The sequence below is a fragment of the Xyrauchen texanus genome, chromosome 27 (genome assembly GCF_025860055.1).
Source record: "Xyrauchen texanus isolate HMW12.3.18 chromosome 27, RBS_HiC_50CHRs, whole genome shotgun sequence".
Taxonomy (NCBI): domain Eukaryota; kingdom Metazoa; phylum Chordata; class Actinopteri; order Cypriniformes; family Catostomidae; genus Xyrauchen; species Xyrauchen texanus.
Genome location: NC_068302.1, coordinates 25648515 through 25669826, shown reverse-complemented (window position 1 = coordinate 25669826; position 21312 = coordinate 25648515). Strand labels below are relative to the sequence as shown.

Here is a 21312-nt window from a genome sequence, read left to right as displayed (position 1 = left end):
AAGAGATGACAATCACCTTTCCAGACTCCTACTTGTGTTTATTGTGAGTCTCCGCTCAAAAACTTATGGTGTCATTACAGTAAATGTGATTCCTCACCACCTAAGCTGTCACTGAATCATTATCATCATAACTCAAAAGGGCCACTGACCCAACTAAACCTTTGATATGTCTGGACGATGTGTAGTAGATTTTGTGTAACTTGTGTAGACATTATCCAATGTTATTTCACTTATCCATTATCTGATTTATACCAAAAGTTTAACTGTAATCTTTGCAAAGCCACAAGAACTATATATTTTCTCTCAATCCTGACTATGTCATACTAGTTTAATATGTGGCAGTGGGTGAGCGTCACGTGTCTAAAATGAGCTCATGGCCTTTGCAGAGTTCTTGTTCCTCAATCTCTTAACGAGATTATGATAACTTGTAAGCAGTGAGGGGACAGGTGAAGAACTAGAAATCAAAGCAAACGTCATGGTAAGCAAGCCTGCGTTTTTATTCCATAGACTTTGATTTATATGCATCGTGTTCTTGAATACATACTCATTATTTGCTATCTTGTTTTAATAAATGACCAGTAGAGTCAGGGCAATAAGTCTGTACATTTTGGATAGTCTGTCGTGGTTGGAGTAAAATTGCTGTTTATGTTGCTTTTGAAGGAATTTGTCCAGAAAAAAATATGTAGAATTAACATTTAACTGTAAATTAACAGATTTAACATTAAGCCTTTTCTATGTAAAAACTTTGTAAGGTTGATACTGCAGTGTTTAATGTCTATTCGCCATCGGGAGTTTTGTATTGTATAGTGTTTTGATATTATTCTCTTGAATGGCACTGCAAAGTAGTCTCTCTTGGTTTATTTTTTTCCACCTGACACTGAAATCAGTCCATTATTATTTCCTTTGCATCATGTAAACGAAATGAGTAATGTTCCTAAACTAAATGGGCTATTGATGCCTTTATATTCAACCATATTTAACTGATTTAACGTTTTCACTAAAACTCAGTTTGTAGTATATGGTAAAACAGTCCTCTCTAAATCTGTAAATCTTGTGGTTTAATATGTATGCATTTTTGTCTAAACAATAATGAATGGTTAGGCCTGTGAAGACCAACAAGTGCTCAGCAGCAACAGAACAGAAAACAGCGAGAATGACTCAGAGGAAGGTACCACCTCAACACAACATTCTGATTATTTAACTAAAATGGTATATTAAATAATTAAGAAGTGATTTTCTTTCTTTCTTCAGAGTCCAGACAAGAGGACCAAATGGCCTCGGAGGAGCTGTCCATTATGGAGAGGCTCAGTTCCAACAGGTGTTTTTTATTAGGCAGAAGTTCTTTATAGACCCTTCTCTTTTTTGCTCAAAGTCATCTTTTCAAATACACAATCCTTGCCTGCTGAAACACATGCTACATGAACTTCTTCAGCTAGCTTTGTATTATGAACATAAAAGAGTCACACGATTTTCTTGGGGTGCTATTTTGCAAAGCACTTCCTGCTGTACTGTGCTAACATTTCAGTCAGCTTATTCATTTAGTCCAAATCATTTAATAAATTATGCTTTATGTTGTTATAAAAAGTTAAAAAAATTAATTTGAAGGAAGTTTTGTTTTATTAGTAGATTAACAATGGTATGTGGACCTTGGATATCCAAATTTGATTGCTTTGTAGACATTAATTATTATAATGTCTGTTATTTCTCTCCATCATAGTGTTGACATGACGGAGGAAGAATTGGAGGTCAGCTCTAAATAATGAACAATAAACTGATCAATATTCTCCCCATTAACTTAATGTGATGTTTTGAAGAGTGTCATTTGGTCTTTAAAGTGTACCTTTAGTCATAAAATGTCCTTCTCTTTTCATCCTAGTAAATGTATTTTTATAGCTGATCATATTCAATTGAATTCAGTCATGTGTTTCCCATTTTTTGCACTTGACAGTAGGGTTTGATTACTTTCCTTTGTACAGTACTCTATATATAGTGATCATATTCTTGCTGTTGTCACAGACTGCTTTCTCTCAGCTGTCCCTGGCATACCGCTGTGACCAGTACACCCTGTGCCAGAGGCTGGAGGCTGAGGAACATGCACGGGACAAGGCTGAGGACAACCTCAAACTGGAAGTGGAAAGAGGCATGGAAATGCTTGAGGTGCAGCTAGTCTTGGAATAGCCTTTCTGGTTTGCTTACTGGCATTTTTGAGTTAGCATCCTTTGCCATTTTTTGTGTATGTTTCTCTTTTTCCGCTAGACTCTCAAGGGAATGTGTTTAGACATCAAGCGGGCTAGCCTTCTCCAGCGACTTGAGCTGTGTCTTAGAATAATTGGGGGCACCATTGGACGAATCTCCAGCACAGCAGAAGTTCTTGGGGCTGTGCATCAGGTATTGGACCGTGCTCCATTTTGAAAATCACGAGAACATTACAGCAGGTCTCCATAGGTTGGTGTCGAATAGATCTAAACCACACTATCAATATATGAGTGTTTCTTCAACTTTTAAGCAGTGTGTGCTTTTAGAAAGTAAAGTCTCGTTTAAATAAATTTTAAACTCACAATTTTTGTCTACCAAAAATATACAACAGTGTACATATATCACAGGGCAATTGTAATCTTTCTGAAAGTCATGAAAATGTGTAATTTCCACCACATCTCAAATTGTATATTGGGTTTAATAGAATTCTGTGGTGGAAATGATGGTGAAGGACATTACAATTTGAAAACTTTTAATAAATAAATAATATTTTCACACTTTGTGTAAATTGTCAAAATTACATCTTAGTTTGAAATTATGCCCAATTTGACTACCACCTCTGCAGTCTTGAGTTCGAATCCAGGGTGTGCTGAGTGACTCCAGCCAGGTCTCCTGAGCAACCAAATTGGCCTGGCTGCTTGGGAGGGTAGAGTCACATGGGGTAACCTCCTCGTGGTCACAATTAGTGGTTTTCACTCTCAATGGGGCATGTGGTAAGTTGTGCATGGATCACGGAGAGTAGCATGAGCCTCCACATGTGGAGTCTCCGTGGTATCATGCACAATGAGCCATGTGATAAGATGTGCGGATTGACCTTCTCAGAAACTGAAGCAACTGCGACTTGTCCCTGCTACCCGGATTGAGGTGATTAACCATGCCACCACGAGGACCTACTAAATAGTGGGAATTGGGCATTCCAAATTTTGAGTAAATGAGATAATAAAAAAAAAAAAAGAAGAATTGATGCCCAATTAAGATCTTCTTTTCACAAGTAACATTTACTTTGACTTTTCTTTGTATTCTTAAAACATCACTTGTCTCATAGTTAACAAGAACAGTCACTAACATTTGAAAAAATGTATTAGGGGCATTATTGTTTGGTATGGTGAAAAGGACATCACAACCGTGGACAGTCATAACAAAAAACAAAAACAATATCTATATCTTCCGACCGGCGGTGGAACTGCCCCTGCACACACATACAGTATTTGGGCCAGTGTAACATTTATACTAAGGTATTATTGATTTTTGTACAATAATGTTCTACAGTTTTAGGCCATCAAAAACAATGCCAATAATAAGTTTGATTTATCAATTTCCATCATAAAGTTTAAAACAGTAGGCACACTTGCTCACAGCTATTTGAAGAACAAATATTATGGTTTTTCAAATATCACCTTTCATGTAGTGTGTGTTATATAGCTGTTTGTGAATGTAAATAGTCTGCAAAGTTTCATAAATAAAAGTCCATGACAAATGGAGTTATTGACTCCCAAAAGAAAGAACCGAGTCGTTAGTAATTCCAGACTTCATGTTCTAACCTACATAATTTGGTAACAAAAAACCCACCTCTGGTCTTCACTGGCTACTCATGAACAGATTTGACCCACCCTCAAACACTACACTAAGCGGTAGAACAATCACAACAGACTGGGACATCTGACCAATCAGAGGCTCTCTGAAAGGAGGTGTTTAGAATGAATGCTTTAGAACGGATCATTGAACGAGTCGTTTTTGACACTAGGAAAAAAAGATAATGCTGCAATTTAATTTATGAGCAAAGTAAAATGTTTTTTGACCTTGGATGCATGTAAATCTATTGTCTGAGACCTTTAAAACAAAATTAGCCATATTTAAAAACTCATATTAGGCATATTTAAATAGGTGCTCTTTAATGTTGTTGGCAGATAGGTTGTTCCTGTTCCTGATAATTGATTCTGCTCATGTATTCCCAGACTGACTTAATGATGTTGATATAAAAGCTCTGTGGGGGCTATACCACCTGTTGCAGGACTTCTTGTTCTACTTCTATTCTATACTGTTTGGAAATGTAAAATTAATATTTCATATTGACACACTAATGCAGATCTAAAAGAAGTATAATAACCATCTTAAGACAAATGTTTTTGTGAAACATCAAAATGTGCCTTTGACTTTAGCATAGCACTGTATCCAAGGAAAGCAGCCTTGTAATGTTAACAAACAGTTAATGTGTGCGTAGGAGGCCAAAGTGAGCCGTGCAGTGGAGCTGATGGTGGCTCATGTAGAGAATCTAAAGTGTCGTCATGAAAGAAACAGTGCTGAACTGGAGGAGATAAAGAAACAGGTGGAGAAATGTAGAAGAAAGGGACAGGCTTGTGAGCTGATAGGTATGTCAACACACTCATTTGTTTCATGGTATAAAGTTTTTGTGGATCCACTTGCATTTTAAGGGAAAATTGTGTCTTACTGCAGAGGAAATTGAAGCAACTGAAAAGATGGAAAAGGAATCACAGAAGGTATTGATTAGTTGTGTGCTAATAAAAAAATATATATTTTTGATTGTCCTTTTTTTTGTTTTTATTTTTACATTTATGCAGATACACTCACTGAGCACATTATCGGGAACAATATGGTCCTAATAATGTGCCTGCTTTTGTAGCCCATCCACCTCAAAGTTTGACATGGTGTGCATTCAGAGATGCTATTTTGCTCACTACAATCATACAGAGTGGTTATCTGAGTTACCGTGGCTTTTCTGTCAGCTCAAACCAGTCTGGTATTCTCTGTTGACCTCTCTCATCAACAAGGTGTTTCCGTCTGCAGAATGGCCGCTCACTGAATGGTTTTTGTTTTTGGTACCATTTTGAGTAAACTCTAGAGACTGTTGTGTGTGAAAATCTCACGATATCAGCAGTTACAGAAATACTCAAACTAGCCCTTCTGGCACCAACAATCATGCCATGTTTGAAATCACTGAGACAACATTTTCTCCCCACTCTGATGGTTGATGTGAACATTAACTGAAGCTCCTGACCTGTATCTGCATGATTTTATGCATTGCACTGCTGCCAGATGGGCTGGCTGATTAGATAATCACATGAATAAGTGATTCAATATGAGTGTATGTTGATCATTTATAGATCAATTGTGAATAATGTGTTCAATATCTTCGTAATTCAGGGGTATTTATTGGTCATCAGATTGATTATACATTTCTCTCTTTCTTCTGTCTCACTCCCAGCCACATTTACGGTGTAGAATCAGCATAAAAGTAACCTCAAAGCAAGACCAGGTTAGTGGTTAACAAGTCTCATCCATTCAATTACTCTTTAATCACAGTCAATAAAAATATGACGATATCAGTCTACATTAAGTTAAACTGTACCTGTGATTTATTTTGTAAAAAAGAGACAAAAAGTTAAGGAGCCACAAGCCACAACATTTTCAGTGTCCAATGATACCAATGAAGTGAGAGAATCAAGCACAAACAAACCCGACCAAACCGAAGATTGCCTTCAAATGGATAGAAGGTAATTTGGATACATTTAAAAAGACAACATGAAATAAAAAATGACCCTTGACTCCTAGTCTTATCGCACACTCCATTGTTATTCCAAGAAAACGCATAAGAATATAAAAGGTTTGTCTTTTAATTCTTCCATCAGAATGTAATAACTTGCTCTGCCTCTGAAACAACTGTCCTTTTCGGATAATGTGACCAGTCCGTTTTAATTTTCAACCCTTCCTCATTGAAACCACTTTTCATGATCCAATTGCTTATGGATGATATCAAGTACTGCCCTATTTTTAACATTGAATATCATGTTTCACATGGAAATTTGTCACATTACAGAAGTTAAATGGGTTGCAAACCGTGTTTCATATTGACTTTAAATATTGGTATTCTGTGATTCAGGGACCATATCCAAAGAAACAGCATATCTAACATTTCTGTAGGCAAGTATTTCCAGAGGAGAGTTCCTTAAAGACTGCTGACAATAAAGCACCAAAGGAGACATCCTGTCTTGCTTCTGCTCAAACTCATTCTAAACAAATCCGAAGATATGAGACAGACCCACACTGTGTAAACAAGTAAGCAACCTTATACATAGAGACACACACATTCCTGTTTAAAGTCAAAGAGAAAATCTTTTGAGAAGAAATTCTTACAAAAGCATTGCAAATCATATTCATACTTTAATATAAGCTTAAAGACATCTATAAACCATATGCATTTGATTTACCTGTAAGCATTTGGGATGGACATTTATCAGGCCATGTGTTCCCAGGGAATTAAACCTATGACCATGGTGTAGCTAGCGCTATTCTCTAACAGTTGAGCTACATGATGCTAATGAAATTTGATGCTAATTAATTACATTTGATGCTAGTATTCAGAAATCATAAATGTCTACTACAGTCAAATACATTTTTACTACTTTTAACTATTGAATATTTATTAAAATACCAGATATGCCAGTTCACCGATAGCATTACATCGTCAAAGGAAGAAGGCCGCTGCCCTGGAGCGTAGCCACACCTGGCTTAAGAGATCAGAGAGCTACCTCAGAAACTGCGATAGATGTGTCAGTAGCTTGTAAGTTACATCAGTATTCATTCATACAGTTTTTTTCAGTAATTTATTAACTTAATTTTGTTACTGAAGTATTAATTCATCAATTTACTTATCACTTTTGTACTATTTGTGACTCCATCTGCAGACAGCGCCCCCTGATGCAGTGGCTGTATCACTGTCGCTGGCTAATTCTTGTCATCTATCTCACGGTTCTTTGCTCAATTATAATATTAGCCATTTTAATGTGGTTTCTGCAAACTCCTGTATTATGGATGTGAAGGAAAATATGAGAATAATAATAGATATATATATATATATAAAAAAAATGAACAGATGGTTAAAATATCATTGAATCAGATGAGACCTTTTGGTTAACCTTTGTTAAATGTTTTAACTTAGAGCGAACTATTTCATATATAAAAAATTGTGTATCACAAAATAAATATGAAATCCAGACCTGTTGCCTAGTGATCTTATGTAACACCTCAAGGCTTTGACTGTGGATCTAGTATTAACACCAAGTTCTCAGTGTGTTTTTAAAGATTTCCTGTTTCAATGGCATACCCAAAATGAATTACAACTCGAATAAATAAATAAATAAAAAAGGGTCACGTTTTTAGTATAATTTAAAGAATATGCTATTTTTTATTTAATATAGATTATGATAGATTCTGAGACTCTCATTCTACTAATCTGCTGATTTGACATATCTCAGGGTGGAAAAAAGGTAGCTACAAATAGTTTTTTGTCACCTGTGAATGAGTAAAATTTTGTGTTGATACAACAAAGCAATCAAAAGTTATAGCATTTCAAATATAATTTATCCTAGTGTCCAAAACTTTCTCAAGTGTCCAAAAGGCTCTCCAAACAAATAAACATGATAATTGTTCTTAAGAACTAATTACACAACATTGACTTTAGGTAGGCTCTCTCCCCAAATGATGCAGGCGTGAGTAACGAGATTTCATTCAGTTCCATTCTGTGTTCTTTGAGCCATCATTGAGTCTTTGAGACATCATTGTCATGTACTTGGAGCAATCTCCTGGTGGCCATATGCAATTAGAGCGAACGATTCTTTTTGCCCATATTTCGATGACTTCCACCTCTGGATGCAGCGATCTGAATCCTAATATGATTGGTTTAGCACTCCATGATGCTTGACAATGTACTACATAATTTGCGATGAAGTCATCTGTTCCAGGAAAGCTAACGTGTTTTTAGATAGATACTGTGACACATCATGTACTGTGTGCACATTGTGCTTCACGCAGATTATTACGCAGTCTCCTCTAAGTAATGGTATATGATATTTTATGTTTAATTTATTTTTTGTAAACTTAGAAGCAAAACTGCAGCATATAAGCAACACCTGTTTACATGTAACTAGTATGTCAAAGACATAAACTTAGCTATTACTATATTTTTGTCTGTGAGTACAACAAATAGGCTGGTTGTATTCTACTCATTGATAGTTTTCCAATGACATATGGCTATTTGATCAGATGTTTTTACTGATCACAATAAAATGTGCAGTGCAAAATTATCAATAAATTATCAAAACAGAACACTTGTGATTTGTCTGCAAATTTCAAAGCGCTTGTTCAGTTTTGATTTGAATGCCTACATGCATTGTATAGTACAGCTTTGAAGCTTTAAAACAATATATTTAAAGCTTAAAGGGTTAAAACCTTAATCATACAACAAAGACAGCTCAACCTGCACCAAAATGTTTTATGTTGTTTGTTTTTTTTAAACTACCTGACATAAACTATCCATTTATGAAGTTCCTGTGGGTGTAACAGAAATGTAATGGCATGACACACTAGTATGGATCTGTGGGATTGTTTATTAAAGTGTATTATAAATAATATAAAATATATTTCATAAGTAGTTAGAATACAAACATGGAGGAAAATATCTGCTTTTGGTATTAAGACTCACAGACATGTAAGATTATTCTTAAAATGAATTATACAGTAGCATAGCAACATTTCAGAGACATTTCAGTAAATTAAAATAATGTGTTAGGAAAGGGGCAAATTGTATTTAAAAATTATGTGCAAACATAAATACATTAAATAATAATGTATTAAATTATATAATGGGGAAACAAAGGCAAAATACTTCATATTCTAAAGAATCGTGTACCAGACACAAATACATACAAAATGATGTCACTTTCAAGGCATTCAGTAAAAGTAGGCCACAGCCTACTGAAATCAGTAAGACTGTAATTATATTACATATTCATCATAAATATCTGGCATGATGCCAAACAAGGAAGTCTTTGACTTTAAATTTAGTCAAGTGTTACAAATGCAGGTGTACGGAATTGAGGCTTACCATATTTCATTGGCTCAGCTACACTTCTTGGTCAAAAGGGCTTGTTGTGAATTAATATAATTTTCACTATGCATTAGTGAGTCCATTGGCTCAATTAATAAAAATAAAGATGGTATACATTGAGAGATAGTAGATTCCAAGTCACACCTGACTCACAATCTCAGCATCTTCCCCTTCATACCACTGCAGCGGAGTTCCATCTGAAGCCCTTTGCAGAATCACTTTCTGAGGAACCTGGAAAAAGACAAGAGTGTTAACCCTTAATCTGTGTTTTCTAGTTGGAGTTACTAGTGGCTAGAAAGTACACATTATAGCTTTAACTAAAACAGTTTTAATGAAATGAATATCATTGAATTTATGAAACTATTAGTGACTGACTCATGTATAGAACAAACATGCTTGCAGTCTTTACCTGGTTGTGAGGGGGAATCTGGTGGTAGGGTGGAGGCTCTGGGCGCGTAATTTGGATAGATCCTTGCCGTTCAAGTAAGCAAGGCCTGATCGGACCTACATTGTTTTTCTGGTGCCAGGTTTTAAGCTCCCCCGATACCACATGTCGAGGTGCCTGGCCTAGATGATTGGGGTATTCTCTTAGTGACGTCGTGCGGACCACCTTGTTATATGGTGGGGGTGGTTTGAGCATCCGTTCAGGCAAAGTAACCTCCACGTGTTGGGGTTTATTTGTGGGTTTGGAGATACGTGCAGTACCTAGTGGGGTGTTTGGTTCGAGCTGCAGCCTTTCCATGTTGGCTTCCTGTGATGTCCCATTGATAACCTTCACTTGATTGGGGCTGGACACAAGGTAAGGTATGTTGTTGTTGTTTTTAGGTGGCCTGTGGGCACTGAGCTGGCTCTGTGGTTGATTTGGAGAAGTGCAGTGGTAGCCATATGGAGGTGGACAAGGTTTGGGTGCCTCGGTGATCATTTCTCTGCTGGATGAGCTGCTGTAGGAGGAAATGGAAAGCTCAGAGCTGCTGTCCTCAGAGCTGCACTGGTACAAACGCTGAACTGAGTAGGCCAAGGCAAAATCTGTCACTCGTCGACATGGTAACTTGGTCCGGCCCCGCCCCAGGTCTAAGTTGGTCTTAGTCAATTCTGGTTTACTTCTGGTGAGTCTGTTAAAGAGGAGAACATACCAGATCATTGAAGTAAAATCACTTCTTATTCACCAATGACTGAGCCACTCTAGATAACACAGGGTTTTCACTGCTCACATCATTTTCACATTCGCAATCATGTTTAGTGCTTGTATGTTGTAGCATGCAACATCCTGCAAACTAGTGAAATTGAATGTGCCACATCGAAGTACGCCCATCTAATTTGCATAGCCACAAAGTGATAATACAATGAATGATATTTCAGTGGTTGATGATAATAGAGAAGGGACAATGTCTGAAGGTTAAACGTAGGTGAATTATTATCTGAAGGGAAAAACTTTGGATAATTGATAATCATTATTTGTTGATTAAGAGAGGTAATGATATACATTTGATTAATTAAGAATCATAAATAAATTATTTACCATTATCGATTATTGTATTACCATTAACCACATTTTTTGCATTTTGTTTTCCATAGATATAATGCGGTTTCAGTTATTATATCAATATGCGTTGCTGAAAAATGTGTTTAAATGTTTTACATTTATAGCCAAGACATTCTCTCAACCTTATTTTACTTCACAGTTTTGAATCACACTTGCCATAACATTTATATATACACTGATGAGCCAAAACATTATGACCTAATATGCTGTTGGTCCTTAGAGTGCAACCAAAACAGTGCAGACCCGCTGAGGCATGGACTCTACAAGACCCTTGAAGCTGCTAAAAGAGGTTACTGCCATCAGGGAAATGATGGAGTGTACCTGGCCTGCAACAATGTTTAGGTAGGTGGCATGTGTCAATTTGACATCCAAATGAATAGCTGAATCCAGGGTTTCCTAGAAGAACATTGTCAAGAGCATCACACTCCCTCCACCAGCTTGTCATCTTCCCACAGTGCATCCTGGTGCCATCACTTCCCCGGATAAATGGTGCACACGTACACGGATGTAAAAGGGATTTGCAAAAAAATGGGACTCATTGGACCAGGCGAACTTATTCCACTGCTACAAGGTCCAGTTCTGATGCTCGCGTGCCCATTGTAGGCACTTTTGACAGTGGACAGGTATCATCATGTGCACTCTTACTGGTCTGCAGCTATGCAGGCCCATAAGCAGCAGGGTGTGATGCATTGTGGTTGTGACACATTCCTCCTGTAAGCATCATTAAAATATTATGTGACTTGTGCCACAGTAGACCTTCTGTCAATTCGGACTAGTCGGAATAGCCTTCTTTGCCCTTGTGCATCGATGAGCCTTGGGTGCCCAACATTCTGTTGCTGGTTTGTGGTTTGTCCCTCCTTGGACCACTGTTGGTAGGTACTCACCACTGCTGACTGGGAGAACTCCACAAGCCTTGCCGTCTCAGAGATGCTCTGACCCAGTCGTCTGGCCGTAACAATTTGGCCCTTGTCAAAGTCACTCAAGTCTTTACTCCTGCCCATAACATGTTGACTACGAGAAATGATAGTTTGCTTTCCATCTACTCAGACCATGACATGTGGCCTTGTTTGGAGATTATCAACGTTATTCGCTTCACCTGTGAGTGGTCATAATGTTTTGGCTTATCAGTGTATTATACCAATGCCTCATTGACCAAGTAAATGTACAATGTATAATCATAATGTAGTATTTATAGCAGTCATTAAAGACCAAAAATATTTAGACAATACTGAAATACTGATGCCTATGGTTTTGTTTACCTGAAGGATTGTGAGAACTGTCGGCGAAGTGGCAGCTCTGGAGTGGAGGGGGTGCTGTTTGGCTGATTGTTCCGCACTGGCAGGCTCTTAAACACAAACTGAGGTGGTGGAGGGAGCTCTGCTGGTCTAATGTCTGTTGGACTGCTGCTGATACAAAAGGAAAGCCATGTGTGAAAAATCATGAAGATTTTAAAATGATCAATATATATAAAAAGGACTAAATTATTAGCCAGGGTTGATCTGACCTCAAAACAACATTAGATTCAACAGCACTATTCAGCAACTTCTTTGATTAGAAGAATTAAGTCTGATTAGTTAATTCATGGATATGCAAGCGATATTAACATGTGATCCATATGTTCTACCAAGTGCCCTTAAAAAGCTATGAAAACACAGAGCCAGAGCCTATAACTTCAGAAACTGAGCTTGCACAGTCATATCAATGTGATACACCTGAAACTAAAACACTCATCAAGTGGCTCCTTCAAGGCTAGAATACGTCACAATACCTTGAGCGGCTGCTGCATGCAGAGAGAGACGCCTTTTTTTTCTGATAGGGCTGGTCCAGGCTGGATTCCTTCCAAGGAGTGTTCTGGATGGGTGAGGGCTCATAGTCTAGATGGGAGCTGGAGCTTGATTGCTTTGGGACATTATCGGGCAAAAGTGTCAGATGTTGGAAACCACTGTCTGTAGAAGATTCCAGAACGGCAAGAGACAAGGGAGTGGTGTCTGAATCTATTGATTAAGGGACAGTTTATTTTTTTTTTTTACGTTAGTGAACAATTCTTAGACAGTTCTGTATAGTATGCTTACTTTGCACACTGTGCACATTTTCTGTATGCATAATATACCTGGATAACCTACTACATTAGCCAAAATGTGAATTGAGTAATGTATCCTTTTTAACAAGTGCTTACGTACCATCATCTAAGTCAACAGCGTAAGACAGCGAGCTATCATCTGACATACACATATCTGAAATTGACACAAATAAGGTTGATTGTTATTAATTAAGTCATTGTGATTTCAATAACAAAAATACAGTCATTCTTATATTTAAGGTGCTCAATCCCTCTTTTGAAATATATTTTATTATATGAGAAACGGGGGAAATAATTGGCTTTGGATTTGCTGACCTCTTTGCCTGGATGAATAACATGTCTGCGAAGAAACACAGTCATGGTTAATGCTGTGTTTCAGTACAGTATCCTGCAGCTCTTTCAGTTTCTTCTCTTCACGTTTGCACTGCTGCAGTCGGCTTTTCCTCACTGGTTTGCTTATGTGCTCCTCGAGGGAGAGCTTTTGGGCTGCCTCATAAATCTGCCGCTGCAGTGCTAGATCAGCCTCCAGTGCATGCAGCTCAGATTCCTAGAGAAAAAGCATATCAGGCGTAACCGCATGACAACAAGCAAAGAAATTATGAATTTTGTACTAAATTCACTGTGTAAACATATTTGGCTAGTTGTTTAAACCAATATATAAGTGGAACGTTTTCAGTAAATGAGTGCCAGGACTATAAATAATGCCACTAATCCTGGACACTGTAAAACGAGCCAGGTAGGGTCAAAATAACAGCCAGGTACAGCATAGCAATTAAAATGGTCTCTATGCAGGAAATATGGTCTGTACCTCGCCATCTTGTGAAATAAAACCCTCATCCAGTTTAAAAGAAGTTCCAATTCGTCGGCGGATCTGCGGAGGCTTCTCGTCAGACAGTAGAGGGTAATCGGAGGGCAGTTCTCCTGTAAGTTCCTTTAAAACAAAGACCATTTTTAACATGTGCAACCTTGTAGAATAGCAACAAACAAAACAGCTTTAGTTTGTAAGTAAATACAAAACATCTTTGAGCAAACAGATGCTCGTCTGTAAATTGTCAAGGCATCAACAATAGAGCGTTTCTATGGTGTAATGATTGGGCACTTAAATCTTCTCCCTGCTCACCCAATGGTGAATGACAGACATGTGGGCGAACGTGTAAAGAAGCATCTGTTTCTTTGCCATTTGCTTTAGTGTTTCTACAGAAGGCTTCTATTCAGAACAAGAGAAAAGCCTTAGAGCAATATGATTTACACTTATGGGCCAGCTGACTGAAGAATTACCAATTCTGTGATACAATGTTTGTGAAATCTAATTCAGGGGTTTTCAAACTTTTTGATGCCATGGACTCCCAAATATGTTAATTCCCATTGCGAGGGACCTCCTTCCTAAAATATAAAGGCAGCTGTATACTTTCAATGTATAAAGACCCATTGCTACTGTGAGAGAGAAACAGTAAGCGTGATATAATAAAGACAGCATGTTGTTTGCTTAATTCAATATTTGGTCCAGTCCAGTAAACAAAGTCCAGTAAACATAAAAAAGCTAAATCAATATTCAGTGTGACAACCTCTACCTTTTAAACAGCACCAATTCTCCTCGGTACACCTGGAGTTTTTCTTGGTTGTTGCCAGATAGGATGTACCAAGCTTCTTGGAGAATTCGTCACAGTTCTATCTATTTAGGTTGTCTCTGTTGCTTCTGTCTCTTTATATAATCACAGACATACACAATGTTCTGTGGGGGCCATGACATCTGTTGCAGGGCTCCCTGAGGCAAACATCTTATGTGCCTAAGACTTTTGCACAGTAATATATATTACCTTTTATTTTCTCCTCCCCTTTTCTCCCCAATTTGGAATGCCCAATTCCCAATGCGTTCTAAGTCCTTGTGGTGGTGTAAAGACTCACCTCAATCCGGTGGCGGAGGATGAATCTCAGTTGCCTCAGTATCTGAGGCCGTCAATCCACGCATCTTATTAAAGTGGCTTGTTGAGCGTGTAACCGCGGAGACACAGCATGTGTGAAGGCTTCACGCTACTCTCCGCGGCATCCACGCACAACTCACCACATGTCCCACCGAAAGCAAGAACCCCATTATAGCGACCATGAGGAGGTTACCCCATGTGACTCTACCCTCTCTAGCAACAGGGCCAATTTGGTTGCTTAGGAGTCACTCAGCATGCCCTGGATCTGAACTCGTGACTCCAGGGGTGGTAGTCAGCGCCAATACTCGTTGAACTACCCAGGCCCCCCTATATTACTTTTTTAACTTTCTTTTTTTTTCTATATATTTTTTTACTCTTACTATACTCTATACTATTCATTTTCCTCTGGACTTTTCCATGCACCCCTTAGCACCCTATCGGACCCCAGTTTGAAAACCCCTGATCTAATCATTTCATGGAATATAATTGTTTTATTTGATATAACCGTTTTATCTTAATTATTGCATTAAATATAAATATATTCTTTCTATGTTTTATCTGATTAAAATTCATTATGTATTGTTAGTGTAGTAGGCAACTTAAAACAAAAACATTTGATATGTAAATGTTCAGACAGGCAGCAAAAATCTAATTTCTTTGTTTATCCGACACAAATCAGTTTAGTTTTTGTAGACTGAACAGCAAAAAACAAAACAATAAAACAAAACATTAAATTCGAATTGACAAATCCAATGCAATACATACATATTGTCTGAATGTGTTTCAGCCTAAAGGGCAGATTAAATAAAGTGTTTACAGAGGAGTCCAAATTCACTAATTTCTGCTTAGATATGGTATTCACTTTGTATTGAATGGTGAACTAATGTGTAATTACAGTAATGCATCCGTCACTTGTGTTATTTAATGTGCTGATCAGTTCAGTACCAAGGCAAGATGTCATAAGTAGATATAAGCAGATGCTACATATTTAGATTTCCGTCCCACGGTCCTAAAGACCAGATTTATTCATCAGTGCCTTAAGATTGCTTGCTTTTAAGGAAGTGTTTCAGGAAGGATGGAGTCACTCACAGCCTCTCTGATGCAGAGTTTCTTCAGCTCCAGGACACACAGCTCCAGTCTGTCTTCCAGGGCCTGCTGTTTCAGTCTCATAGCACGTGTATGTGTGCTTAGGTCCTTCATTGGGGATGTGGGACTGTCCAGGCCTGAACAATAGGGGAGATTTCATTACATCAAGGCAAACACATTTAGAGCACATTTTCAATCAAAATATTTTGCCAGACCTGTGGCTCAGTGGTTACTTCACATGCTCTGACACATTGAGCTGTTGTGTACATGGGTTTGTGTCCTGGCTTGCATAATTTCCAGACCACATTACCACCTTGTCTCCCCATCATCTCTGTCCTCTCTATAATATCTCTAATTAAAAATGGCGAAAAGGCCAATTTAAAAATTAGAAGACATTGAACCCTTCTGTGGTCTTGCAGAGCTTTCAGACCCATTTAGAAATATTTTAAAAACTGGTCAAAATGACCTGCAAGACCATGGGAGGACTAAAATCTCATTTTAAATAATCTCATTTATATATTAATATATATACACATATATTAAGCTGGAAATGTTCACCAGTGTTCCTTCTTTCTTACACTGACAAAAAAGTCTCTCACATGGTGATTATTGATGTTTTGTTATTTTCTCTCCCTTATGTCTCGCAGGTGATGGGAGCATTGTTCTCGGGGAACGCTGATCTTGCCACTGATAAGCATGCTGAGCAACACCTGTTCTCCTCTAAATCACTCCTTTCTTAAGCCCTTTGTGTTCTCAGTATCTTTGCTATATTGTTGTTTGTTGTTAAGGAACTAACCTCACTTTCTCTGCCTAGTTGGTCCTGTCTGGTGTATCTGTTGGTTGCCTGTGTGTGGGGTGTGTGGTTGCCTTCCATTTTGCTGTGTGTCAGCGGATCTTTCACTGAGGATACTTCGTCTCTGCCCATGTGTTGGGAGTGTGGATGCTTTCCAGTTTGCTGCATGTCAGCGGACCTTCCACAGAGAATACTTCGTCTCTGGCCAGGTGTCGGGACTGTGGATGCTTTCCAGTGTGCTCTGTGTCAGCTGGACTTACACAGAGTATTCTACAACTCACTGACTATTCATATTTATGGTAAATAAATACTTTGAACTGTTCCTCTGCATTTGGGTCTGTTTGTCTCGCTGGCACACATTACAGAACAATCAAACAAAGTATGGACCCAGCGGAGTAATCCTCTTTTCACTCCACCATCTCTCAGCTGGGTGCTTTTTTGGGATGTCAGCAGGATCAAATCTCAGCATCTAACCGGACTCTGTAGATGATGGCTTCACAGCTCACTGAGCTCACCTCTGTCGTGCAGCAGCTCCGCCTACCTCCTGATGCCGGACGCTCAGAGGCTCTTATTCAGCCCCGTAATCAGGTGAGGCTGAATCCTGTTGCGCATTCCTTTCAAAATGATCCCTGTTCTTCACGTTACAGCCCTCTACTTTTGCATTGGATACGATGAAGGTGGCTTTTTTGATGAATTTGAATGAATTTGATGAATGAATTTTCACCGGAAGGGCTGGTGAATGGGGCACTGCCTTTTGGGTCATCAGAAATCCCTGCTGCACTTCCTATCACACACTATTTCCACGGAGCAGCACTGAGTTTTGGCACTGAGGCGGCGAGGGTCTTATCTGGACTGTCTCAAGGAGATCAACGATTATGTAATCGAGTTTCGCTCTCTGGCTGCTTCTTGAGAGTGGAATGACCACACCATGTGGGATTGTTTTCTACATGGGCTTTCCGACGACATCCTGGATGAGATTTTTTCTTTGGATTTGCCTCCTTGCTTCGATGATTTGGTTGATCTGGCTATCCGAATTGATCAACGCTTGACCCTACGCCGTCGCCACCATCGACACCACTCATCACTTACCAGGGTGGCTGATCCTCCTACCCAGTCTTCTTCTCCAGCCAGGTCACCAGAATCTCTGCCCAACACCAAACCCATGCAAATCAGAAGAACTCAAATCCCACGTAGGGAGAAACAGCGACGCTTCATCATATGGACTATGCTTTCATTGTGCTTGGTCTGGTCATCTCTCTGCTTCTAGTCCAGTAAAGAGACACTGCTCGTCAGTAGGAATGGGGTTAATGTCGAGTGCAACACCACTGGACAAAACCCCTGGACTTTGGACACCTATGGCCCGGCTGCAGTATGGATGTGCCTGTCACACGTTTTTTTACCTTGGTTGATTCCAGAGCTGAAGGGAACTTTATGGATTTCGACTTGGCTTGTATTTGTGGCTTCCTATGGTCCAGTTGGATAAACCCATCACACCCTCAGTGGCACACCGCTGTCTGTCATCACTCAATCCACAAAGCTGGTCACCTTCCTCTCTGGGAGTCATATGGAGCAGTTGCCCTTTTATCTCCACCAGCACTGCTAGTGTTGGTGTATCCTTGGCTGGTAACACACAACCCACACATAGACTGGTCGACCGGCCACCAATTTGTGTCACGTTTTTGGCCAGAATTCTGGGCTACGGTGAGTTTGTCCTCTGGGTTTCATCCCCAGACAAATGGGTTACTGTCATGCTTTGGTTAGTTTGCCAGTTTGTTTTGTATGTTTTGTTATTTTCATTCCCTCATGTCTCGCAGGCAAGGCCGGCATGTATGATCAGTGTTTCCATGGGAACATTGTGCCACTGATTAGCATGCCAAGCAACACCTGTTCTTCTCTATTTCACTCCCTTCTTAAGCCCTTTGTGTTCTCAGTATTTTTGCTAGATAGTTGTTTGTTGTTAAGGAACTAAGCTCACTCTCTCTACCTAATTTGTCCTGTCTCATGTATTTGTTGGTTGCCTGTGTGTGGGGTGTGTGGTTCCCTTCCAGTTTGCTGCATGTAAGCGGATCTTTCATGGAGAATACTTCCGTCTCTGCCCGTGTGTCAGGAGTCTGAATGCTTTCCAGTGTGCACCATGTCAGCTGGTCATACATGGAGGACACCTCAACTCAGTGACTGTTCATATTTATTGTAAATAAATCATTTCAACCTCTGCATTTGGGTCTATTTATCTCGCTGACATACATTACAACTGATATGCCCACTTCTAAATATTAGTTATAATTTACCATTAACATACAATGTACTAAACTCCAGGATTTTTACTAGATTTAACAGTAATTTGTCACAATACTGTTTTCAATATTTTAATGTAAAATCAATTGAAGCTATGTCATTTTCTGTCACAACACAACAAATTACTGTGGAAAAAAGACATTTGAATATGGCACTGCATTATAGGGAAATTATGTTTCATTTGAAGTCACCATCATGGTGTTTAGTGTTCCTTTTGGATGGGACCTTATCTTATTTATTTCTAATTAAATTTCTCCCAGTTGGTGCAATAGTGGAACACAATTTATTGTACTGTAATATATAGAGAAAACAGTCAATTTAGTGGTTGATTTTATGTTGGCCTATGACGTATAAACGACACCATATAATGCATTTGAATGTAAAGCCATGCTATAATATGATTGTTATTATCAATCATTAACTAATTATCATGAGTTGTCAATCTGGCATGCTCAACGATGGTGATAATTAACATGGTAGATAAAAAAATTACAGATGAGCATTGTGATTCTACAATACAGCACTTTCTTGGGCCTGTTCACTGTGAATTCACAATATACCATTGTCTTTTAATTGTAATAAATTGTAGAAATACTACTGTAAAATATACTGTGAAAGTCATGCAACTAGTAGTCAGGAATTTATTGTAAACTCACACTAAAATTATTTACAGTGTAAGAATGAAATCATAATCACTCACCAGAGTTTAAAATGATCCCGCTGTCAGAGTCACTGATTTCCTCTTTACAGTCCATATTTATAATTCTTTAGATTTTCTTTTGAAAATATGCCAGATGATTCTCCAGATGTGACCTGTAGATACAAAAAATAAAATATTAAAATCCATTATTTGATTACAAGCACTCTCCATTTATTTAGTCTGACAACCACTAGGTAAATTTGCCTTCCATTTAGTGGCTCGTGGCTGTGTGATTATGTAAAAGCCAACCTCCTGAGGAGAATTCTGCAGGCACCTCAGTGTCTCCTCCACATCTGAGGTTTACAGACAAAGCAACTGGTCTGTTTTGCCTTGTCCACCCCTATTTTAGTCTGTAATCAGTATGCATGCACACCCCCAAATCTCTGAATGCCTCAAAACACAATAGCCATATGCCCGCAGTTGACTGCACACATGCAGGGGTCTTATCCACCCCAAACAGCTCCATGGTGACCTGGATCACTATGACCGAGCAGGCGTGTGTGAATTGTGATGGAGTGCATTTGGGAGAAAACTAGATGCCCCAGAAGTCAACAGATGGCAGAAGGGACTCTCCCCACTCCCAGGCCGCACCTGTTCTTTAAGACACCCTCTCTTTCTTTCCGCGTCCATTTGATGAAGATCTGAAGTGAAACAATGTCTCCATGCTTACATGGCCTCAGACAGGAGATGATGATTACTCAGATATACATGCATGGCAAGGTTTTTCTTATTACAATGAATAAATAAAATGTACAGGCAAAGTTATTCTTCTGTTACTGAGCTGTTACGTTTTCTAAGAATTAACATTTGGGTATCTCAGTGATCTCATCATCTCCACAATTGTGGTGTCTTAAATTTCACAGGCCTCTAAAGGAAGACAAGAAGATGGGGCTGTGACATTCACATTGGAAAGTTCTTTCATGTTAGTTTAAATGACCATGTTAATGCATTAAGTTTGATACACAAATTTGATGTACTTACAGATCATGTTAGATTCAATAGGAATCAAACAGGCTGGAAACCTGCATCTAAGTTTGCCTTATTGAGACCTAATCACTCTACTTTAACATTCAAATAGTTTGCAAAGGATTCTTTCATATTCAGTTAAATTATTTGAGGATGATATTATCTTGTCTTATGACAGATTATCAGCTACACCGTAATTTTACTTTCAGAAAAAGTAATTTCCTGAGAGAGACAAGGGAAGTTACTGTCACACAGATGAGACCAGTGATCTTGTTATATCTCATGCAAAAAATTGTGAAGGACACCGAAGACATTTTTCATTCTTTTTTGTTAAGCTAGTTAGAGATTTGTTTTGTTTTATATTGCTTTTGGCACTAATTATGTCATTTCTACCCTTCTTTGTTGAAAATGAAATTTTAAATAGTTATTTTTTCAAAAGCACTTATAACACTTATAGCACTTTATGTGCGTATATACATAAATATATACATGTATACACATATATACATAAATACACGCAGTACCTGTGTGTGTGTATATATTTATATACTATGTGTGTGTGTGTGTGTGTGTGTGTGTGTGTATATATATATATATATATATATATATATATATATATATATATATAGGTCAGACGTTTACAAAAACCTTAGCCAAATACATTTAAACTCAGACATTTAATCTTGATCAGTTAGGATAAGTACTTTATTTTATGAATGTGAAATGTCAGAATAATAGAAGAGAGAATTTTTTATTACAGCTTTTAT

General features: G+C 38.3%; 2 protein-coding genes across 3 annotated transcripts in view; one reads left to right on the top strand and one right to left on the bottom strand.

The window, feature by feature from the left end:
• Positions 1–1724: 1724 nt before the first annotated feature.
• On the top strand, positions 1725–6334 carry si:ch211-163l21.11 (inositol 1,4,5-triphosphate receptor associated 2). Its single transcript, XM_052093870.1, has 8 exons — positions 1725–1745; positions 2017–2157; positions 2257–2388; positions 4478–4625; positions 4711–4754; positions 5480–5530; positions 5647–5768; positions 6196–6334. Exons 1-8 carry the CDS (start codon positions 1725–1727, stop codon positions 6332–6334), a joined length of 798 nt encoding a protein of 265 aa, XP_051949830.1.
• A 2329-nt stretch (positions 6335–8663) lies between these two features.
• The window catches only part of LOC127621244 (innate immunity activator protein-like), a 30199-nt gene continuing 17550 nt past the window's right edge, over positions 8664–21312 (bottom strand). For both annotated transcript variants that reach the window (XM_052094751.1, XM_052094752.1), the window contains exons 2-10: positions 19580–19692; positions 15795–15928; positions 13592–13714; positions 13099–13330; positions 12884–12937; positions 12472–12697; positions 11963–12106; positions 9570–10272; positions 8664–9391 (exon numbers count right to left, since the gene is read on the bottom strand). In XM_052094751.1, coding sequence (XP_051950711.1) covers positions 9299–9391; positions 9570–10272; positions 11963–12106; positions 12472–12697; positions 12884–12937; positions 13099–13330; positions 13592–13714; positions 15795–15928; positions 19580–19634 — 1764 coding nt within the window. In that variant the 5' untranslated portion in view covers positions 19635–19692 and the 3' untranslated portion in view covers positions 8664–9298. The remainder of the gene's footprint in view (positions 9392–9569; positions 10273–11962; positions 12107–12471; positions 12698–12883; positions 12938–13098; positions 13331–13591; positions 13715–15794; positions 15929–19579; positions 19693–21312) is intronic.